The 18,614-nt window shown below is 41.3% G+C and overlaps 3 protein-coding genes and 1 long non-coding RNA gene across 5 annotated transcripts; 3 read left to right on the top strand and 1 right to left on the bottom strand.

Moving 5' to 3' along the window:
• The first annotated feature begins 1,722 nt into the window (after window positions 1-1,722).
• On the top strand, window positions 1,723-4,179 carry LOC135666025 (uncharacterized). 2 transcript variants are annotated; one of them, XM_065177519.1, is made up of 4 exons: window positions 1,723-1,745; window positions 1,830-2,031; window positions 3,117-3,274; window positions 3,921-4,179. In XM_065177519.1, exons 2-4 carry the CDS (start codon window positions 1,848-1,850, stop codon window positions 4,026-4,028), a joined length of 450 nt encoding a protein of 149 aa, XP_065033591.1. In that variant the 5' UTR covers window positions 1,723-1,745; window positions 1,830-1,847; the 3' UTR covers window positions 4,029-4,179. The 2 variants fall into 2 exon arrangements, with proteins under 2 accessions (XP_065033591.1, XP_065033592.1); XM_065177520.1 differs by having other exon boundaries at window positions 1,736-1,749.
• Window positions 4,180-7,524: 3,345 nt separating this feature from the next.
• On the top strand, window positions 7,525-9,314 carry LOC135666019 (dof zinc finger protein 1-like). The gene is made up of 2 exons (XM_065177512.1): window positions 7,525-7,711; window positions 8,203-9,314. The coding sequence occupies exons 1-2, from the start codon at window positions 7,529-7,531 to the stop codon at window positions 9,109-9,111; spliced, it is 1,092 nt and encodes a 363-aa protein (XP_065033584.1). The 5' UTR covers window positions 7,525-7,528; the 3' UTR covers window positions 9,112-9,314.
• Window positions 9,315-13,002: 3,688 nt separating this feature from the next.
• Window positions 13,003-15,381, top strand: LOC135666020 (aluminum-activated malate transporter 10-like). Its single transcript, XM_065177513.1, has 5 exons — window positions 13,003-13,591; window positions 13,677-13,817; window positions 13,913-14,185; window positions 14,262-14,521; window positions 14,592-15,381. Exons 1-5 carry the CDS (start codon window positions 13,252-13,254, stop codon window positions 15,057-15,059), a joined length of 1,482 nt encoding a protein of 493 aa, XP_065033585.1. The 5' UTR covers window positions 13,003-13,251; the 3' UTR covers window positions 15,060-15,381.
• Window positions 14,510-17,548, bottom strand: LOC135666021 (uncharacterized). The gene is made up of 3 exons (XR_010509670.1): window positions 17,350-17,548; window positions 15,787-15,944; window positions 14,510-15,069 (listed from the first exon to the last, which is right to left on the bottom strand). It is a non-coding gene; the product is annotated as an uncharacterized LOC135666021 (long non-coding RNA).
• Between the last annotated feature and the right edge of the window lie 1,066 nt (window positions 17,549-18,614).

Raw genomic sequence — 18,614 nt, 5'->3', positions numbered from 1 at the left:
ACGCTCACCCTTACCACCTGAGTATCCACGTGGGCGACAATCTTGTACATCCAGAACTGGATTGAGCCGTACTGATACCTCGACTAAGCGTAAAGGTTCACCAACATTCTTAAAAGTCTTTGGCTCTTGTATAGTATAGTCTTGAATAACCGTGAGTGCTTCACTGGGAGAAGGTTTATGACTACATACATAGTCATCCAAGTGACTAGGAGTCCGTTTGGTGCTTATCGATCGAGTCACATTGGTTGATGGTACTCGTTGCACCAATAAAGGTGGTGAGTCAACGCTATTGTCTTCTAAATCTGAAGTCTTTTGGTTATTTTGAGGATAATTATCCCGTGTATCTTATCAACTTCTGTAGTAGTGTTTTGTTCATCCTATCGTTGATGAGCATTTTCAATATTTATATGTAAATTGGAAAGAAAAATCATCGAGAGGAGAAAGCCAAACGGCTCGAAAAGTTGCGGTTGCTGTTCGCAGTTGCAGGTCGTCTTCGATCACAAGAACATCCATTGCTTGTCGAGCTACTTTGCGTTTGGGAGAAGGGGTCAATCGACTCCAACTTGTGTTGATCTGATGTGTGATTGAAACATGAAAGATATTGGTGATTATAGTTTGAATGACAACATGGTGTGACCATTGGGTGCAAGAATGGAATTGATATGGTGTATTAATCTCTGTTCCAACTGATGACATACATCACACTTTCTGTGATGCTTTCTCAGTAGAAGTTACAGTTCATGCAAAGCCACACTCCTTCATCAGCTTCCCTGTACATACATGGTGGCATTGGGAGGAGGATGGGGAAAACGGTGAGCTTGATTGATGTCCATGGCGAGGGCCAAGTCCTTCCTGTCGCTTCCTTTAAATCCGCCACCGGCAGGAGCTTGGTTGGTGCTGTTGCTCGTGGCGGTGGCTGCGAAGTCTCAAGTAGCTTGGTCGTCTCCGTCTCAGCAGACCTGCTCTGCGAATCTTGGCCAGCTCGCCGCATTCGCTCGCTTCGTTGTTCCTGGCCAAGTCACAGGGCCTCCCGGCGAACAATGCTGCGCCTCTCTCGGACGCGTCGACCATGGCTGCCTCTGCGACACCCTCAGTATCATCGCTCGCCTGTCTGCTCGCTGCAACCTCCCTCGGATCACCTGCAGTATGCTTTCAGCTCATATATGCTGATCCTTCTCATCTGTTTGTTCCTCCGGCTTATATCCTTGATTTCTGGATGCGTACAGGTCCCTGAATGCAGACGGCATGGAGCACTGCCTTTGTCGAGTGGAATCTTGGCTGGTTTTCTGTGTTCTCCTTTGATCTTTCAGCAGTGTGATGATAGTAGTAGAAGTAGGCATCAATAAAAAAGACTGCTTGCTTTTATGGATACTATGGAAGCTGTTAATTGGCTGATTGATACAACTAAAACACAGTGATGCTTCACTTCATTAATAAAGATGCTAATTTTTATGCACATAATTACTGTAGAATAAATGTATGAAAACAAATAAAATACAGATTTTGATTTTTTTTTGTATTTTTTTAATAATGAAAAAAATAGTGAGAAAAATGTAATATCAATTGAAGTATTTAATGGAAAAGATTGTACCAATTGAAGAAGAAATTTGAAGGCCCAAATCTAATTGAAATGCCTTAAGCCCGGCCCAAATTTAAGCCCATGAGTTGCAGGAAGTACGGTCGGCGCCCTCTAATAGCCATGAGTCCCAACCCTTTCGATTTGGCGCCGCCCGTCCGCCGCTCAGGCTCGTAGCCTCTCTCTCTCTTGATCCCTCTCTCGGCTTCTTCGCGTATGGTTGTTCTTTGAAGTTGAGATATCTGGGTTGCAGGCTTCCGGTGCATTCATCATGTTCGGGTCCAGGGTTTCGGGCAGAGTGCTTTGCGCCGCTGCCAGGTCGGAGTCTTCTGCAGCTTCTTCTGCTGCTGCCGCCTCTTCCGCTGCTTCAACTTCGGTTAGGAAGGCACAGAATCCGCTTGAGGAGTTCTTTGAGGTGGACAGAAGCACGGATGAAGAAAAACCCGTCATTTATGGTGCCGTCCTGATTCCTTCTTTTATCTTTAGAATCACTCTCTGCTATTGCCTTGTCTTATTTTGCTTTAAGATCTCCCTTCTATTTCTCGTAGTAATGATACATTTGGTCGTACCAAAGTCTTCATTTTGCTTTTGTTTCTGTAAATGGTTGCTTGAACTGTTCGCGTAGCACAGATATTTGTGATCTGATTCGGTGTATTGAATCCCAAATATTCTCAGAATTTTTGCTACAATCATTCGACAGATTTAACCTTCTTGATTGTCTTGCAGTGTCACATCCACAACATCACGAAGACAGCAAATAACTCTCATGGCACAATAATTTAGTTGGCAACAAATGACTCTCCAATTGGACTTTGTTTTCACTGTTCTGCATCAAACTGACATTGATGCGTTAGTTTCAATGTTCAGGCATTGCTAGACTTTGCACTGAACACCTGGAATTACTATGTCATTAGTTTGTGGGCCAAAATGTCAATTCCCTAGTTTTCTAATTTTGTCATAACTTATCTTTGTTCTCCAGAATCTGTTGTTATAGCCTGAATTTTAGTTTCATCAGCCTCTCGAATAACCCTAAGAAACTAATGGAATTGCTTTTGTAACACCTTCCATAGTCTGCAGTCTTCAACACTAGGTAAAGTACTTCTATCTTTTTTTCTAGTCTCTAGTTTCGGACAACGAACATGTTATACTCCTCATAATCCTAAAAAGATTTCTTTACCTTATTATGTTCAGAACATTAGCTTTTTAGTCATTACATTGACAATTTTTTTTCTTAGCTTCTAAAAATCACTCTACATGTTTCTTCTTCTTCTTCCCCTTTCAGTTCTTTTATGGTTTTGGTTGCGCTACTTTCATCTTAGAGGTTACCAGGTGCCAGGCACAATTTTCTATCTGACCGATCCATGTATTGCGGGTATATGGTTCTTTCGTGTTGGAGATGTTGGATCTAGTATTATTAAAGAATAACCATACACTGTGTGATTGCCGGTTTACAAGAATTATATAGCATATTATCGGTAACAATTATGTAGCATACCATATAATATATGTTATCATCTTAATTTTTTTGACCTTTATACAGGTCGCAGTTGGAAGGCTTCTGAATTGCGTCTTAAATCTTGGGATGATCTTCAGAAGCTGTGGTATGTCCTTTTAAAGGAAAAGAACATGTTGATGACTCAACGCCAAATGCTTCATGCTCAAAACCTACGGTTTCCTAACCAAGAACGTATTCCAAAGGTATATGTTACCTTTACCTAACTATCATTTCAGGATTTGTATCTTTATTATTATTTTTTGTTTATCTTCAATTGTTGAACTACTAGTGATCTGACTTTTGTAAATATCAAAACAGACAAGACACTATGTAGTGCATTTAGGTGGATAATCCATTGAATCCTGAACCTGCTTTTATCTAGATTAGCTACAGCATGACATATTTTGGTTTTACAACTCAACGAGCTGATGTTTCTTTTGAGTTGGCTCAGAAATGGTTGCAACTATGATGGTGTTGTCGGCCATAGATTGACCTTATTTTGTTTCCTCTGCCATGTTCTTGTTTCCTGATAAGAAATGGTGACAATAAAATTGCCAGCATGTCTCTTTGTTCTCATGTTGATTACACTCACAGCCTCTACCATCAAAACTACAGCATCTTGTGGAATGTGGAATAACTATACTGGCCATAAGAACATGCAGCTTATCTATACATTTTGGCACGTTTTTTTTTTTTTTCTTTCTGTTTTTAAATAATATAAATATATTGCTGCTACTGTTCGATAGAGACTTTCTTCGATGCTTTTACAATTAAAGGACAAGATTCTAGAGCTACCTGACTGCAGTATTTAGCTCTCTTTCTGATGATAAGCATGAATGTTAATTGTAGGCAAGGAAGTCGATGTGTCGAATAAAGCATGTGTTAACCGAGAGAGCCATTGCAGAACCTGATCCAAGGAGGTCTGCAGAAATGAAGAGGATGATAAATGCCTTGTGATGCTCTTATCTATTCCTTTCAATGTGTTAAGCTTTTCAATAAGAACATATTGGGGATTAAGCTCCTTTTTGTCCTAGAAACATGCAGTTGGTGTACATTTCTGTAATCAAATCAAATATTTGAGATTGAGATTTAAATTTTGTTTTCCTTACTTGCCATCTAATTTAGGAAATCTTAATCTACTTCCTTGTTTGTTGATATGAATTAAGGAAGTAACTATTAAGTATTTAAAATATGATGATATCATATTTGTTAGTATATTAAATGGAAATAATTTATATTAAATAAATATGAAAATTAAAATTTATTTTCCTTAATAGAGGCTCACCTCCTCCTATTTAAAGGGGAGGGATCTCTCTCCTTCGTTCCTCACCTAGTCGAGCCTGGCAGCGGGAGGAATGAGGAGTTACACCCTGTTAACAAGAGAACGAGGAGTTACACCCTATTGACAAGAGGTAGGTTTCCCTACCTTTCTTAAAAGTTTTAGCTTTTATTTTGATTATTTAAATGTTGAAAGTTTTAAAGTTTGAAAAATGTGCATCAATTCTTTAAATGTCAATTTTTTTATATTAAAATAATCAGTTAAAGTTTTCATAATATTATTTGATCCATGATTAAGATTTTTATTGTAGAATTAAATATGTTAAAAAGGTATATGTTTTATATGATATATTTTCTGTATTACAGTTTATCTTTAATCTTATCTGGATTAAAATTTTGTTAGACTAGAATATGTTATCTAAAATCCCTTTTTGATATTCTTTGATCTGAAATTTAAAATATATTATTCTGAATGATTTAAAATATGACTAGAATATGTTGAAATTTTATGTGTTGAAAACATGATTTTTATTTGAATTTAGAAAGCTATTTCCTTGTGTTAAAATTTATCTCCTAGTCCCTCTTGTAATGTCTTATGGTTTCTAGTCAAATTGAGAATGTTATTTCTTTGTATTAAAGCTTTTCTCCTCATCTATCTTTTAATGTATTATTATGTTTTCATTTATGTTGTTAATGGGTATATGCTATGACTAGTCCATGGGCCAGGGCTGGGCTAGTTTTATGTAATGTATGCTCAATCATGTATAATGCACATGACCAGTAGATGGACTGGCTCATTCTAGCCCAATATTATTGTTGAACTTGAGCCCAAATATTGATTGAATTAAACTAGACTTGATTAGTCTAGATCAATTCAGGGTGATTCCGAATTGATTGACTTATTCAAGTTAGTTTAACCTAAATTGAACTTAATCTAGTCTAAATTATACTAGTCTAGGGTGGTTCCAGACAAGTTAAATAAGGATTAGAAATCAGTTCAGTTAGGCTCTAGTAAATCGAGTTCAATTGAATCGATTAAACTAGAGTTCAAGTCAATTGAGGGTTAATTTATATTATTTGATATTGATGATTTTTGAAAGAGATGTTTTAAATATGTTATTTCATCCCGAAATGGATATGACCAGTGTGAGATTATATTTCTGCCGAGAGCAGGTAGGGCGATTCCCTTCGGGGATTAGCGGGCCGTCAGACGTGGCGGCTAGACGGTTCCTCCATCCGCTGTTGGGAGGAACGTGTCCCCACTTTGGCGGGTGTGGGACACCACTCCATCCGCTGTTGGGAGTGTGATATGAGTTTGCCTCCATCCGCTGTTGGGAGAACACAAACTCATCCCGTAGGATAAAGCCTCTCCATCCGCTGTTGGGGGAGTGCTCCTTCGGGTACTTGATATACGCCAATGGGATGATTGATTGAATTTTGATCATGTATTTATTTTGATTTGACTTTTGGGGTTCCTATTCAGCATTGCTGAATTTTCTTTGTTTTTGATTTTCAGAGCAACCTCTCTCTAGTACTAAATCGGATTCCAGTGGAGAGCGAACCTTCCTCTACCGCTAGGTAGAGCCACTTGGATGACTCTTGAAGTTAACTTTTCTATTTGTAATTTGATGAATAAATGAATTGTAATAAATGGTTATAGATGATGAATAAAGTGATGTTTATTTATTTGGCCTGTGTGAAAAAAAAAAAAAATCCAGGATGTGACAATTTCTGCTTAGATCCTTGATTCGCCTAAAACTTGAGGTTGAACTTGGCATGCACAGATGTTGTAATTTATTTTTCTTGTCGAAATGCCTTTAATAGGATGACATTCCTTTTCCCTTAAAATGAATCCATGTTTAGATTTTGATAATGTTATTAATAACTATAGATTTTTATTTATAAATTAATCTTTTAGATCAATAGCAATTAATTTGACATATAAGTCAGTCCTTCCCCACAGTACCAAACACCTCTTCATACTTAAATGTGCTTTTAGGTGAAGAGTAGAGACCAAAGTAAGCAGCAAGTTAGGTTTTAATTGACATGTGTTATATGTATTGGTTAATGTCTGAGTTGAGAACAGAGATCAGTAAAGGAATGTCTTGGCTCCACCAACCATGTCTACTTAGCTTTGTGTAATATATGCGAACTTATCAGGCCAATATTTTCCTTTAACAGTGCAAGGCATGTTAGGTGAGAAATGGATTGGGTTTCAGGCAGGCTGAAGTGGTAGTGGGGAAGAAGAAGGTGACACAAGATGGAGAGTGAGGTCAACTTCTGTTGAAACAAGCTCTCCCTACTTGGAATAAATATTTGCTTGATAAGCTTTGCACTCTTCGACAATGTTATATACGCTATATATGTAATGTTAATTAACCTTTTGAATCGTAGGCGACACTTCCATTCTCCACTGCCTCACACATGCATGCACCATGCAAAAAGGTTTCAGTAGCACTTGGAAAGCAGTCTCCTTTGATGATGCATGCATGTGCTGATTCCTAATCCTGTGACAGGGACCATTGAGGAAGCCATTAGAGCAGCTCGAGAGAGAGAGAGAGAGAGAGAGAGAGAGAGAGAGAGGTGCATACTCGTATCATCCTTACCAATGATATGCCGGCCATGGAGCTTGGAAAGACGTCTGAATCTGCTTCACTCGAGGCCATGACAGCGTCGATCGATCTCCAACGCCATTCAAATTCGAAGGTAGTAAACAAAGCTTCCTCTGCACACGTTAATGTCTTCCCCACTTTCCTCCACACCCTTCAATCTGCGTTCAAAGTCGCCAGCAAATACCTTTGGAAGATTCCAATGCAGTACCAGGAATTAATGTACAGTCAAACAAACGGGTCTTTTTGCTCCTCAGATGTAAAAGGAATTTGATGAAACACCTAAAGCTATTCCCCATCGCTATCCATCTATGCTCCCCTCCACAATGGCGATCGAAGGCGAGGCCTTCATCCGCCACCTTGGATCTCTTCTCTTCATGCGCGCACAAAGTGGGGCTCGACCAGCTTGTCTTCCATTACGGCGTCGCACGCGTCCACTCTCCCTCGAATCCACGATCCGGTCGCCCTTCTCCACACGTGTGACGCTCCTGATTCGTCCTTGCTTTGCTTCACGTGTACACATTCCCTTGCGCGATGGTTGACTCGCACTGTATGCGCGTCCAGGCAGCAATGGACAAAATGGCTAGTTTAATGTGTCACAGAAGAATCACCCACCACCATTTCTCTCTTTTGAGCACCAGCAGCCACGTCCCAGTCCTCGTGTTAGGTCTTCTTCCTCCTCTCCTCCCTGTTGTTCTTTGGTGTCTTGGATCATCTGTGGAGCTTTGCATGGATACTACCCAGTGGCCTCAGGTAAAGATTGCCCAAACTTTGATGAAACTTATTTTGGATCCATGTACCTACCGATCGTAAATTTCTCTGGTGGATCGGTGTGGATCTGCTGTGCTTTTTTAGGGTCGAGGCTCGAGATTGATGCACAGCTTCTTTTTCTTACGTTGATTCCCTTGAAGAGATCTCTTCTTTCACTCTCTCACATCCTTCCCTTGGTCCTTAAGCTTTTAATTCTGTCACCTCGCCCCTTTTACTCTTGAAAGCAGCAAACCACTTTGCTTTTCTGCCTTTTTCTTCTTTTTTTATCTCTGTTTTCTTGCTTTTCTTTTATCGTATGCAGTAAAGCAGTGATATGTTCTTGTCCAGAATGTGTGATTTCTCTTCCTTCTTTTCCTCCCTCCAACCAGTTCCCTTCCGATCTGATATATGTGAGTGTTTAAGTCCGTTTTCTCCTACTCCCTCTCTGATTTAGTTTGTACAAATGGGGATTTGGTGGTGTTGGTGCTCTACAGGGCGTAGGGATGATGATGATGATGCCCATGGTGGATTTTGCTCCCTCCGCCACAACCGCCACTGCTGCAAGCAACACATGCACGGGAACCAGAGCACAGCTGACGGAGAGTACGAGGCCAAGGTCGCACAAGGAGCAGGCCCTCAACTGCCCCCGGTGCAACTCCACCAACACCAAGTTCTGCTACTACAACAACTACAGCCTCACCCAGCCCAGGTACTTCTGCAAGACCTGTAGGAGGTATTGGACTGAGGGTGGATCCCTAAGGAATGTCCCTGTGGGTGGTGGCTCGAGAAAGAACAAGCGGTCCTCCCACTCCTCCGCCACCGCCTCGACCACCACCACCACAAAGTCCACCTCCTCCATCGCATCAGCATTAACAACCGCCTCAACTTCCAAGAAGTTCCCCGCTGACCTCATCCCTCCATCGATCTCACTCTCCGCCAGCTCTGAAGCTCCCAAGTATTCCGAGAGACAGGATCTCAGTCTGGCCTTCCGACAGCATGGCCTTCCTGAGTACAATGACTACCCCAACCTGGAAACCAGCAGTGCCAACAGCAGCAGCGGTGCTCTGTCTGCCATGGAGCTACTGAGGGGTGGGATGACTCCAAGAGGCCTCGGGTCTTTCATGCCGATGCCGGAATACCCTACTGGATTCGGATTGCAGGAATTCAGGCCACCTACTCTTAATTTCGATTTGGATGGAACTGCCGGAGAGAGCAGGAGCTTGCCCGGAATGCAGGTAAGTACCAGCGGTAAGCTGCTGTTTCCCTTTGGGGACGTGAAGCCGGCTGTCCCTTCAAACATGTTCGCAGAGCAGTTTGAGAAGAATAAGGGGCAAGCTAGCGACCCTCCTGCGTTTTGGAATGGTATCATTGGAGGAGGAGGAAGAGGAGGAGGCTCATGGTAGAACAAAAAGATAGAGAGAGAAAAGCCTTCTTAGTGTCTAACAAGATACTGTGTTTTGATTCATGATGGTGGATCCGATCACGCTGTTTGCAGTAGTTAAGGCCTAAGTAGAAAACGGATGATACATATTTATGTTCACTTGTCTTCCAACTCTTAGCTTCTCTTATCCTCATCATTGTGGAGTACATCTGAAGCTTCATTTCATGTTGGCTTCAACTTAAAGTAGATTTCTGTTGTGTGGTCATAGGAAGGCCCTTTTTCCTTCCCCCTTTTTCTTTTTGCAGGACAAGCATGGCCATAAAGAAGGGCAAGGAAAGAAGAATGGTAAGTCAATTTTATATGAACTGTGGACTACTGCAAAGATCGTATGGACCAAAAGAGAAGTGGCAAACGGAAACGATCACTCGTATGTGCATAAGCATGGAGCCATTGCCCGACTCATAGTAATCTGTGGACTAGTGCAAAGATCGTATGGATCAAAAGAGAAGTTATGAGAACAAGAGAGTAGTACTAGACGCAACATCTATGTAATGTTCGATGAGTTTCACTTCTTTGTTTGCTCTTCCATCTGCCATTTCTATTTTGCTTTCTCGTCTATCAGGCCTCAGCGGTCATGTCTCACCACCCCAACTCAGATTCTCCCAGCCTTGAAAGCACGGACAACCTGCATACTCTTTTGCCTTTGATTCGCATGGTAGTATTATATATTGCATTAGGCTCTTCGTTGGATTCCTATTAATATCAGAAGAGGTCCTTTTCCTCCTGAGATCGAGCATGAGATCATGGTGAAAGGATGCCTACGTTGGAACAAAAGCTGGGAACCAGTTCATCTGCCATTCTCACCTAATGATTCCTAAACCCACCAACACATTCCCGCTGTCCCATGTATGATTACACCCTCAACGTGCTTCCTACTCGAACAAAGGGAGAACGCACCTTTTCCCCAGGCATTCATCTCGCTTCTCGAGGTTGGGTCCCCATGAACATTCCCCTAGGGTTGGGAGCTGAGGAATTACATCCTTCGACTATGATACTGTGCCTTCTTTTCCCTGCTACACGTATAATATAGATAATTAACGAGCGTGAGATCAACTTAAGAATGTGAAAACCAGTGTTTGAGGTTGAACTGGTGCGTGTACAGCCCAGTCACTGTACTCTTGTATCATATCACATGCCATGCATTGTCCTAATGGTACGTAAACAAGAAACTTGATGCTTTTGAGTATGATTTAAGATGCCGACGTACGTTTACTTTTAATTAGGAGCTTGGAGATTGCAAAACCTGTAGATGCTACATGTTTGAAGAAATCTGGAGGGCAGAAGTATTTGTTTTTCTTTCTCATAGGCTTCATCAAACGCACATCATCATCCTTAACCTTTGAGTAATATATTCATCATCTTTCACTGTGGATGTGGAAATTCTATGTTGTGGTTTTGCTTCTAACTAATGTTGGACAGCTAAAAATTATTCAGATCGGCTTCTTTCGTTATCATTGGACAGCTAAAGGAGTTATTGAGATGTTGTTACAATGGCCGCTAGAAATCCATTTTCTAATCTCATCCTTCACCTACAGCACTTCAGTACTGATCCGAATCGCCTACTTCTATATGGAAAGAATCATGTCATGCATACACAAAAGAATACTTCATCGTCTCCTCTCAGCGTTGCATATCCAATCTGTCATCACGCACTGAAGAAGCACATCGAGCAGGTGCAAGGTCTCCGTGTGTTGGGCATGTTCTTCGTCCATCGGAGGGACTCTTCACGAGGTAGAGTGCACTAAATGCGATGTTTTCATTGGGGAAGCAACGCATGGGCGTCCCATCAGCACTTGTTGGCCACAAGAAGGACGAGAAGAAGACAGAAGTTGACCAGCGATGTATGAGAGGGGGAGCATCCAGGAAGAGGAAGAAACAAATAGGAACCGACAATTTTGGGTTTGTGTTGACCGGATATATGCGTTTGACCTCATCGTATCTAAGCAAAGAAAGAAAAAATAATAATTATTCTCCATAAATTTCTTCGACAGTGAGAATATTTTTGGACAACTTTTCTAAACCTTCGGCGACACTTCCAATTATTATCCACGAATCATTCTTCAATCTTGGCAAAATTCTCATCTGGTAAATGCATGATGACTTATACACAGTAGAAAATCTAATCGACACCCGACCTTCTGCAGTATCTGCTTCATCAATCATTTGACACATCATCTGGCACGTCCCTGTTGACGTACCTCATTAGTGGCTAGTAAGAGGCCACCTAATAATATCTACCCCTTAAGTTAATCATCAGTAAAGAGAGCTTTCTGAGCTCATGCAGCAGCCCATCGATCTTAAAAGTTGCAGTGCTGTATGCATGTAATGGTCGACAACTACGAGCATGAAACGAGTGACGCTTTCACGTTCTCAGAAAGTGTTTGGGAAACCAATATTAACTCAGTCTTCCTTCTTAGCTGATAGCCGAGTTAGGTTCTCAGATAAAGTGAGAACATTTACCAAACCTAAAGATGAGCTTTGCCCCTTTTCCATGCACCAACCATTAAGGTAACACCTTATCGTCTTAGAGCTGACCTAATTCTACCCTGAGAAGAAAGTGTGGATACAAGGTGGGGAAGATGAAACCTGAAAACCTGGTTGGTGCGCTGCGCCTCCGGTCATGTCTCCTGTGGGCGTCGTTTTCAGGGGACAAAAAAATATCATTGTTCGTCATCATGGAATGATCTCGTACGGCGAACGTCGAATCCTATCACTAGGGATAAAGTTTCTGTTCGTGATAAAGGTATGTCAAGTGACTGGTAAGCGAGAATGATCCGATTGGCCTATGGGTATGTTGTCATCTAGCAAAGTTGGTCAGTAGATTAGGTTCTTGTTAGGTACTGCATGCGTGCGTGCAGAACTGTAGTGCTTCCTTAGAGATCCATTTATGCTTTTCGCTCGAGCTGTCAAACATAAGTTCGATCATCGTCTTGTAATCTTAATCCCTTCTCCTGTCACCTTTTTGTGCAGAATAATTCTACCTAGTCTGGCATACGATATGCCTGCGACGAATGAATTGGTATGAGGCCTGATGAATCGGGAAGAGGTTTTGATGATCCTATACAAACTTCTGAAGCTTTAAAGTGTCAAAAGCACACTTCGCAAGGCATAAAAAGCTTGGGAGGATCTTGTTGACCATCAATCAATCTGTAATTTTTGTGTCTTGTGCTGAATTGTAATCTCCTGGGGAAGAAAATTCTTTTGAGACACGACTCCTGGATACTGGACCAACCTGGGATGTCAACACTGGATTTGAAGGACAGGATTTGGCAAGCTGCAAAGAGGCGTACAACCAAATCCCACCAGCACTCCAACTTGGGTTTGTCTTTTCCCTGAACCAACCTCGGGGTGATCCAAATGCTTATTATATTCTTTTAGACTGCACCATGAATATTTTGTTTGGTCAGAGGATGGATGATCCATATGGATGACAGCTAGGATTGGCATTTTGAATCCTTTTTGCAGCTGCTTTATATATGAAACATTAATCCACATAAACTTCTATAAGCTGCTGCATATATATGTTTATAGCCTGGTTTATCCCGATAATGCATTACATTAATTATTCTGATGAGTAGTGAGGAAACACAATTTCATGAACATGCTGCATGTAGATTTCTACATAACCTCTTGAATCCTGTGAGTATTTCATTTCGTACATGCCACAGTCTCAAATTAAGGTGGCACTCCGTACCATAGTGGCCAAAGCCAAAGATTCTATGTGGTAGAACAAAATCTACGGAAAATTGCACATCGCACTCTCAGATTTGTATACTACAAAGAGATAACCCAAGTGATGTTATAAAGCAATTGTGTGTGTGTGAGGTTGGTTCTTCCACTCTCTCCAACAACATCCTTTGCTCCCTTACGTAGCCCCATTACCATCATTTTATAGGCGCCATTGCTTCTTATATAAGCTTCCAATCAATCTCCTGCCACGACAAGACAACGAAGCACACATTTCTTGCTCTTTGCTTCCAAGCTCATCCTCATCAACCTCGATCACCCCAGCTTTGCGCCTTCATTCGAATACAATAGGGTTCAGTCTCTCACTCTCCGGGCTCCATCCTTCTCTCCGGTCCTCGGGGATAGGGAAGCAACGATGGCTACCGAGAAAGAAGCACAGGGTGGTTTGGAATGGCGGGTAAGTGTCCCTGAAGGATCCGCGGCGGAAATGGAGTTGGAATCCAAATGGATTCACAGGGCACGAACTTGGTTGATCCAGCTTGTGATGACGGTGATATCGAAGGTGACGAGCTTCGGGAAGAAAGCTGGGAAGATCGGAGCTGATGATCCTCGCAAGGTCATCCATGGTGTCAAAGTCGGGATCGCACTAACGTTGGTCTCACTCTTCTACTACACCAGGCCATTGTACGACGGCGTTGGAGGATGCGCTCTGTGGGCAGTGATGACAGTGGTGGTGGTCTTTGAATTCACCGTTGGTGAGTAAACTATAAACCTATGATGACCTTGAAACTATACGCATATACAACAATTTTATGAACCCTATCCATCATTCATGTGCAGGTGGCTGCTTGTACAAAGGAATAAACAGAGCTGTAGCAACATCGACGGCGGGCACTCTTGCCGTCGGCATCCATTGGATCGCAAGTAAATCCGGAGAAAAAGTGGAGCCTATTATTCTGAGTTCTTCCGTCTTTCTCCTAGGTATGACATTTTGATGATTATACATGGAATTCTCCTTATTTCGAATCAATTTTCGTAAGCTTTTTGCTCATGGATTGATTCTTTGTTGCATTCAGCTTCGGCTGCTACGTTCTCTCGATTCATACCCAACATAAAAGCACGGTTCGACTACGGGATCACCATATTTATCCTCACCTTCAGCTTGGTGGCTGTATCTGGATATCGTGTGGATGAACTGCTCCGATTGGCACAGGTGCGTATCTGCACCATCGCCATCGGTATCGCCATATGTCTCGTTGTTTGCGTTCTTGTTCGTCCCGTGTGGGCTGGCCAAGAGCTTCACCTCCTGGTTTCCCGTAACATGGATAAGCTCGCTGATTCATTAGAGGGTACGTCCTCTCTCAAAAAGATCATGACAGCTTAGTAAGACGTGGAGAATTAATTGCTTCTTTTCCAATCGCACAGGTTTAGTGGAAGACTACTTCATGAAGGATAAGAAGGTTGAAGGAGAGGTGTCGTGCTCTCAGAGGTCACAGGGATATAAGAACGTCCTGAATTCCAAAGCATCTGAAGATTCACAGGCCAATCTTGCAAGATGGGAACCTGGGCATGGCAAATTTGGCTTCAAGCATCCATGGAGCCAATACCTCAAAGTTGGAGCCGCCATGCGGTACTGTGCCTACTGCATGGAAGCCCTCAATGGTTGCATCAACTCAGAGATCCAGGTTCGCATTGCCACTTCAAATAGGAAAGCTTCATATGTCATCCAAGACTCTAAACTCCGACTTATTACAGGCACCAGAGCACATGAAGCGTCATCTACGTGATGTCTGCATGAGGTTGAGTTTGGGTTCATCGAAGGTCTTGAAGGAGATATCGAGCTCCGTCAAGTCGATGAAGGAGTCGCGAAGCATTCAAGTTTTAGTAGGAGAGATGAATGATGCAGTGGAGGAGCTCCAAGTTGCCTTGCGATCACTTCCCAAACAATTAACACAGTCACCAGCAGCAGCAGCAGCAGCAGAAGCAGCAACTATAGAGAAGAGGCATTGTGTTCCAGCAACGACGATTTCGTTAATGGAAGTCATGCCTCTCTTCACAGCAGCATCGTTACTGATAGAGGTGTCGGAGAGGGTCGGAGGAGTCGTCGATGCCGTGGGCACGTTAGCCACACTTGCGTGCTTTGAGCCCATCGACCACAAGAAGCCTTCTTCATCTGTAGTTCCTCGAGATGAAGAATCCGTGAAGCCGTCTCAAGAGGTCTAGCAGCAGCAATCTAAAGGACAACAAGAGGAGCAAATGCTTGATGCTTAATTACATGGCATGGAGATGGATCAATAAAGTTAATAGAATTAATTATATTGCCCATAGTTCAGAGAAAATAAAGGTCAAGTTGGTCAGGCTGCACAATGACCTTATTTTTTTTTCTTTTTCTGATGGAATAATATACTCAGCACTTGAGGTGCAGATTTTTTTTTAGTTGCATGCTGGAAAGGTTATTGCAGTATAACGTGCAAAGCACTTGGTAAAGTAAAGGAACAAGTTGGCAGCTTCGCTGTAGCAATAAAACATGCAAATAAATCAGCCATTTAATTTAAGATATTTATCTCTAGCTATTCACTCGATGTGGCAGGCAATTTGATGATGACTAACAAGTCTAACTATGATATTGTATTTCGAATCTGGCAATCCATCTATCAATCTGGCAGTCTCTGATCTGATATGAAATCAACCAAATACCCACAATCTATAAGTCAAACATTAAAGGGGTTGACTTGGTTCTTGGCAAATTGTTCTTTCGAAAACATATACTAAGCATAACACATTCTACGAGCCCATATCACATAAAAGTTTGATTTTTGATAAATTCCTAAGGTTGATATATGGGATTATGAAATCTTATCATGGTGTCCTTTTTCTCAAATTCAAGCTGCAAGGCACACTACAGAAAATTAACAAAACATATGGAACTTCCTCCACCGTAAGTACTTACCAAGTAGAAAGAATGAAATCTGATATCTCAGCCATCTCGCCATTCATGATGATGATTCTCATTACAGCACTCGTGAAATGTTGTTATTGGTTCATCAGGAGATCAGATTTGTATTTGCCTGAAGAATCCCTCTCCATTATGACATATCGGAAAGGTTGCTGTACCAGAGGCAATAAGAGACCAGTGAGAGTACCAACATTAACATGTAATGCTTTCAAGTTGTAAAGAAGACAAAAACACAATAAACTTGTGTAGATTCTATCTATAATTCTGGATCAAAAATTGTAGAATGGTAAAGGAAGACTATATTAGAAATAATAAGAAAAAACATAGATGGTTCTTAATTTGACTAGTTATTTTGCCAGCAACGGAACTCAATGGTGGGAAAAGCTCAGTCCAAATAGTTGGCACATATGATACGTTCTTGTGGTTGTAATTTTCTTAGAATATTGAAATATTGAGTTTGAACTGAAATATCTGTGATGGCCATGAAGAATGTTACTGTATTTTGCTTCCTTCTGAATGGCATAAATCACATAGGACACCGAAAAATACAGATCAACAGCATAATTACATTAGTGATATTGATGAAAAACTAATACAAAGTGCCTTGTGAAAAGGGTTAAACGTTTTAACCTCTGAATTAGTTGGAATGTGAAAACAGTGTTCAAAGTGATAGTGTCCATGATAACACAGAATTAAGTTTTCACTTTGTAATGTTAGTCATGTAAGCTCGCTATCCTACTCTCCCTGAGGATGCTAACATAAATGAAGTTGACAACTTAGTAGAGTATTTCAAGCTATTGCAAGGTCAACTATCAACTTATTTTGCAGCTAAATTCTAACCAAATAAATCTTCCTATGGGTGCACAAGAGTGCTTACCTGCCTCTAAGATTGAAACAGAAACAGCGTCAAATCCTATAATTGTGAGAACTGACTCAAATTGAGTCGGATTTGGGTGAATCATTTAGGGTAGTTGACCAAGTCACCTGCCAATTGGCTTGTGGCAGCAACGGCAGAGAAGAAGAAGAGGAAGTTGACTGGTTGACTTCGGTCAACGTTGGTCAAGTCTTATGTTTTTCCATCATCCAGTTTTTTCACTAACTCAATTTAATATACTAATCTTTTTCCAACAATAATAATCACATATTGGCATCAGATGTGAAGATTCCTAGGACTTACCGAAACCCATAGTTACATCAGCCAGCCTCGGTGTAGTTTCCTACAGATGCCCTCCGTGAGCTACAACCAGAATCAGTTCCAGGATGGTCCTTTTAAGAAGATAAATGATCTGCTTTGATCTACATCTTACCAGGCAATAGTAACAAACAAATATAGAACTATTGTCGACATGACATTGCATACACTGGAAGAATCCGTTTGTTCAAACATTAACATTGGCATTTCCGCAAGCAAGTAATATGCAAGAAAGATAGAGAAGTTTCCTACGCATCAGCGCATATGTACGAATATTCTTCCCAGCATAATTTTGGAACTTGAGAAACAACTTTTTTGATTTAGTAGATGGAACCCTCAGGATTTTGAGAAGCAAAAGCAATTACCAGCAACAGGGAGAGAGATGCCGTAGGGAAGTCTTTGAACCTGTTTTGTTCTCCATATAAATCTCCTCGTCGAAGAAGTTGGACACTTCGGATTGCGATGACACGAGCAAACAAGCTTATTTATTAGATGCGACGTAGGACATTCGAGTGACATCTTAGCGGCACAAAACCAGGCTAAGACGAAGGGGGAAGAGTCGTAGTTTTTGTACGCCCGTATTCTTACATTCACGTTTTTTTTTCTTCTTTTTATAAAGGATATAAGCTATGAAGGTTGATTTTTTTATTGGTTAAACTAATCAATGTCTTCAAATAATCTCGAATTAGATTTCAAATTCTTGATTTTAGATGATAAATGAGTTCGATAAAATATATTGAATGAGGTTCCGAATTATCAATTTTTGGTAAGTAGATCAAACAAATCATATATAGATTTTTAGGTGCAAAAAATATATTAAATAATATTTAAAATTTTAATATTTGGTAAATGAGTTTTGTGCATCAACATTAGATTGATTTTTTAATTATAAAAATATATTAAATTTAATTTAAAAAATATATTGGATGATTTTTTAATAGGTGAAATTGATATATCACCACAAAATTAATATTTTAAATATAAATTTTTATTTTAGTTTCTCTAGTATATACATAAAACATTACATGGTGATAATATGCTAAACTCATTAAAGTTTAAGAGCTTGAAATAGTAAATTTTTTTATGATATATAGTTAAAATATTAATCCAATAATACAAACACTCACGTGGGAGGATTCCAGAAGGGTTGACGGAACAAAGGTAGATATTTCCGAGGACTGAAGTCTAAATTCAACAGGGTGCTTTCCGTAAAATTCCAATAAAGCCTACTCCAAAATAGAAGAGCCAAAGCCCTCCCTTCTCGCCGCCGTTCCGTTGCATTTCGCCCCCGGCGACGTCGCGAGAAGCTCCTACTCTACCTAGAAATCCACCGAAACCCTAGAAATAGGACGGGCTCAGATGGCCGATCCGAGGACCTATGGGGGAGATGACGCCGATCGTAGACAGGATTCGAGCGGACGGCGGTTTTACAACCCCTACCACGATCTTCAGATCCCCCACCGCACCCTCTACGACCTCCCCACGTCCCCGGAGTTTCTCTTCCAGGAAGAATCCCTCGCCGAGCGCCGCTCCTGGGGCGAGAACCTCACCTACTACACTGGCATCGGATACCTCGCCGGGTCTGCTTCCGGCGCCTCCCTCGGCATCCGCCATGCCCTCCGATCTGCGG

Source organism: Musa acuminata, unplaced genomic scaffold (assembly GCF_036884655.1).
Source record: "Musa acuminata AAA Group cultivar baxijiao unplaced genomic scaffold, Cavendish_Baxijiao_AAA HiC_scaffold_1062, whole genome shotgun sequence".
Classification (NCBI taxonomy): Eukaryota; Viridiplantae; Streptophyta; class Magnoliopsida; order Zingiberales; family Musaceae; genus Musa; species Musa acuminata.
Note: the sequence above shows the minus strand (reverse complement) of the source record. Positions and strands in the feature narration are given on the sequence as shown.

Coding starts and splice junctions, on each gene's coding strand:
- LOC135666025 (XM_065177519.1), top strand. CDS start 1,848: ATGTTCGGGTCCAGGGTTTCGGGCAGAGTGCTTTGCGCCGCTGCCAGG. Junction 2,032..3,116: donor AGAAAAACCCGTCATTTATG/GTGCCGTCCTGA, acceptor ACCTTTATACAG/GTCGCAGTTGGAAGGCTTCT. Junction 3,275..3,920: donor ACCAAGAACGTATTCCAAAG/GTATATGTTACC, acceptor TGTTAATTGTAG/GCAAGGAAGTCGATGTGTCG.
- LOC135666019 (XM_065177512.1), top strand. CDS start 7,529: ATGGACAAAATGGCTAGTTTAATGTGTCACAGAAGAATCACCCACCAC. Junction 7,712..8,202: donor ATACTACCCAGTGGCCTCAG/GTAAAGATTGCC, acceptor GGTGCTCTACAG/GGCGTAGGGATGATGATGAT.
- LOC135666020 (XM_065177513.1), top strand. CDS start 13,252: ATGGCTACCGAGAAAGAAGCACAGGGTGGTTTGGAATGGCGGGTAAGT. Junction 13,818..13,912: donor TTCTTCCGTCTTTCTCCTAG/GTATGACATTTT, acceptor TGTTGCATTCAG/CTTCGGCTGCTACGTTCTCT. Junction 14,522..14,591: donor GCATCAACTCAGAGATCCAG/GTTCGCATTGCC, acceptor GACTTATTACAG/GCACCAGAGCACATGAAGCG.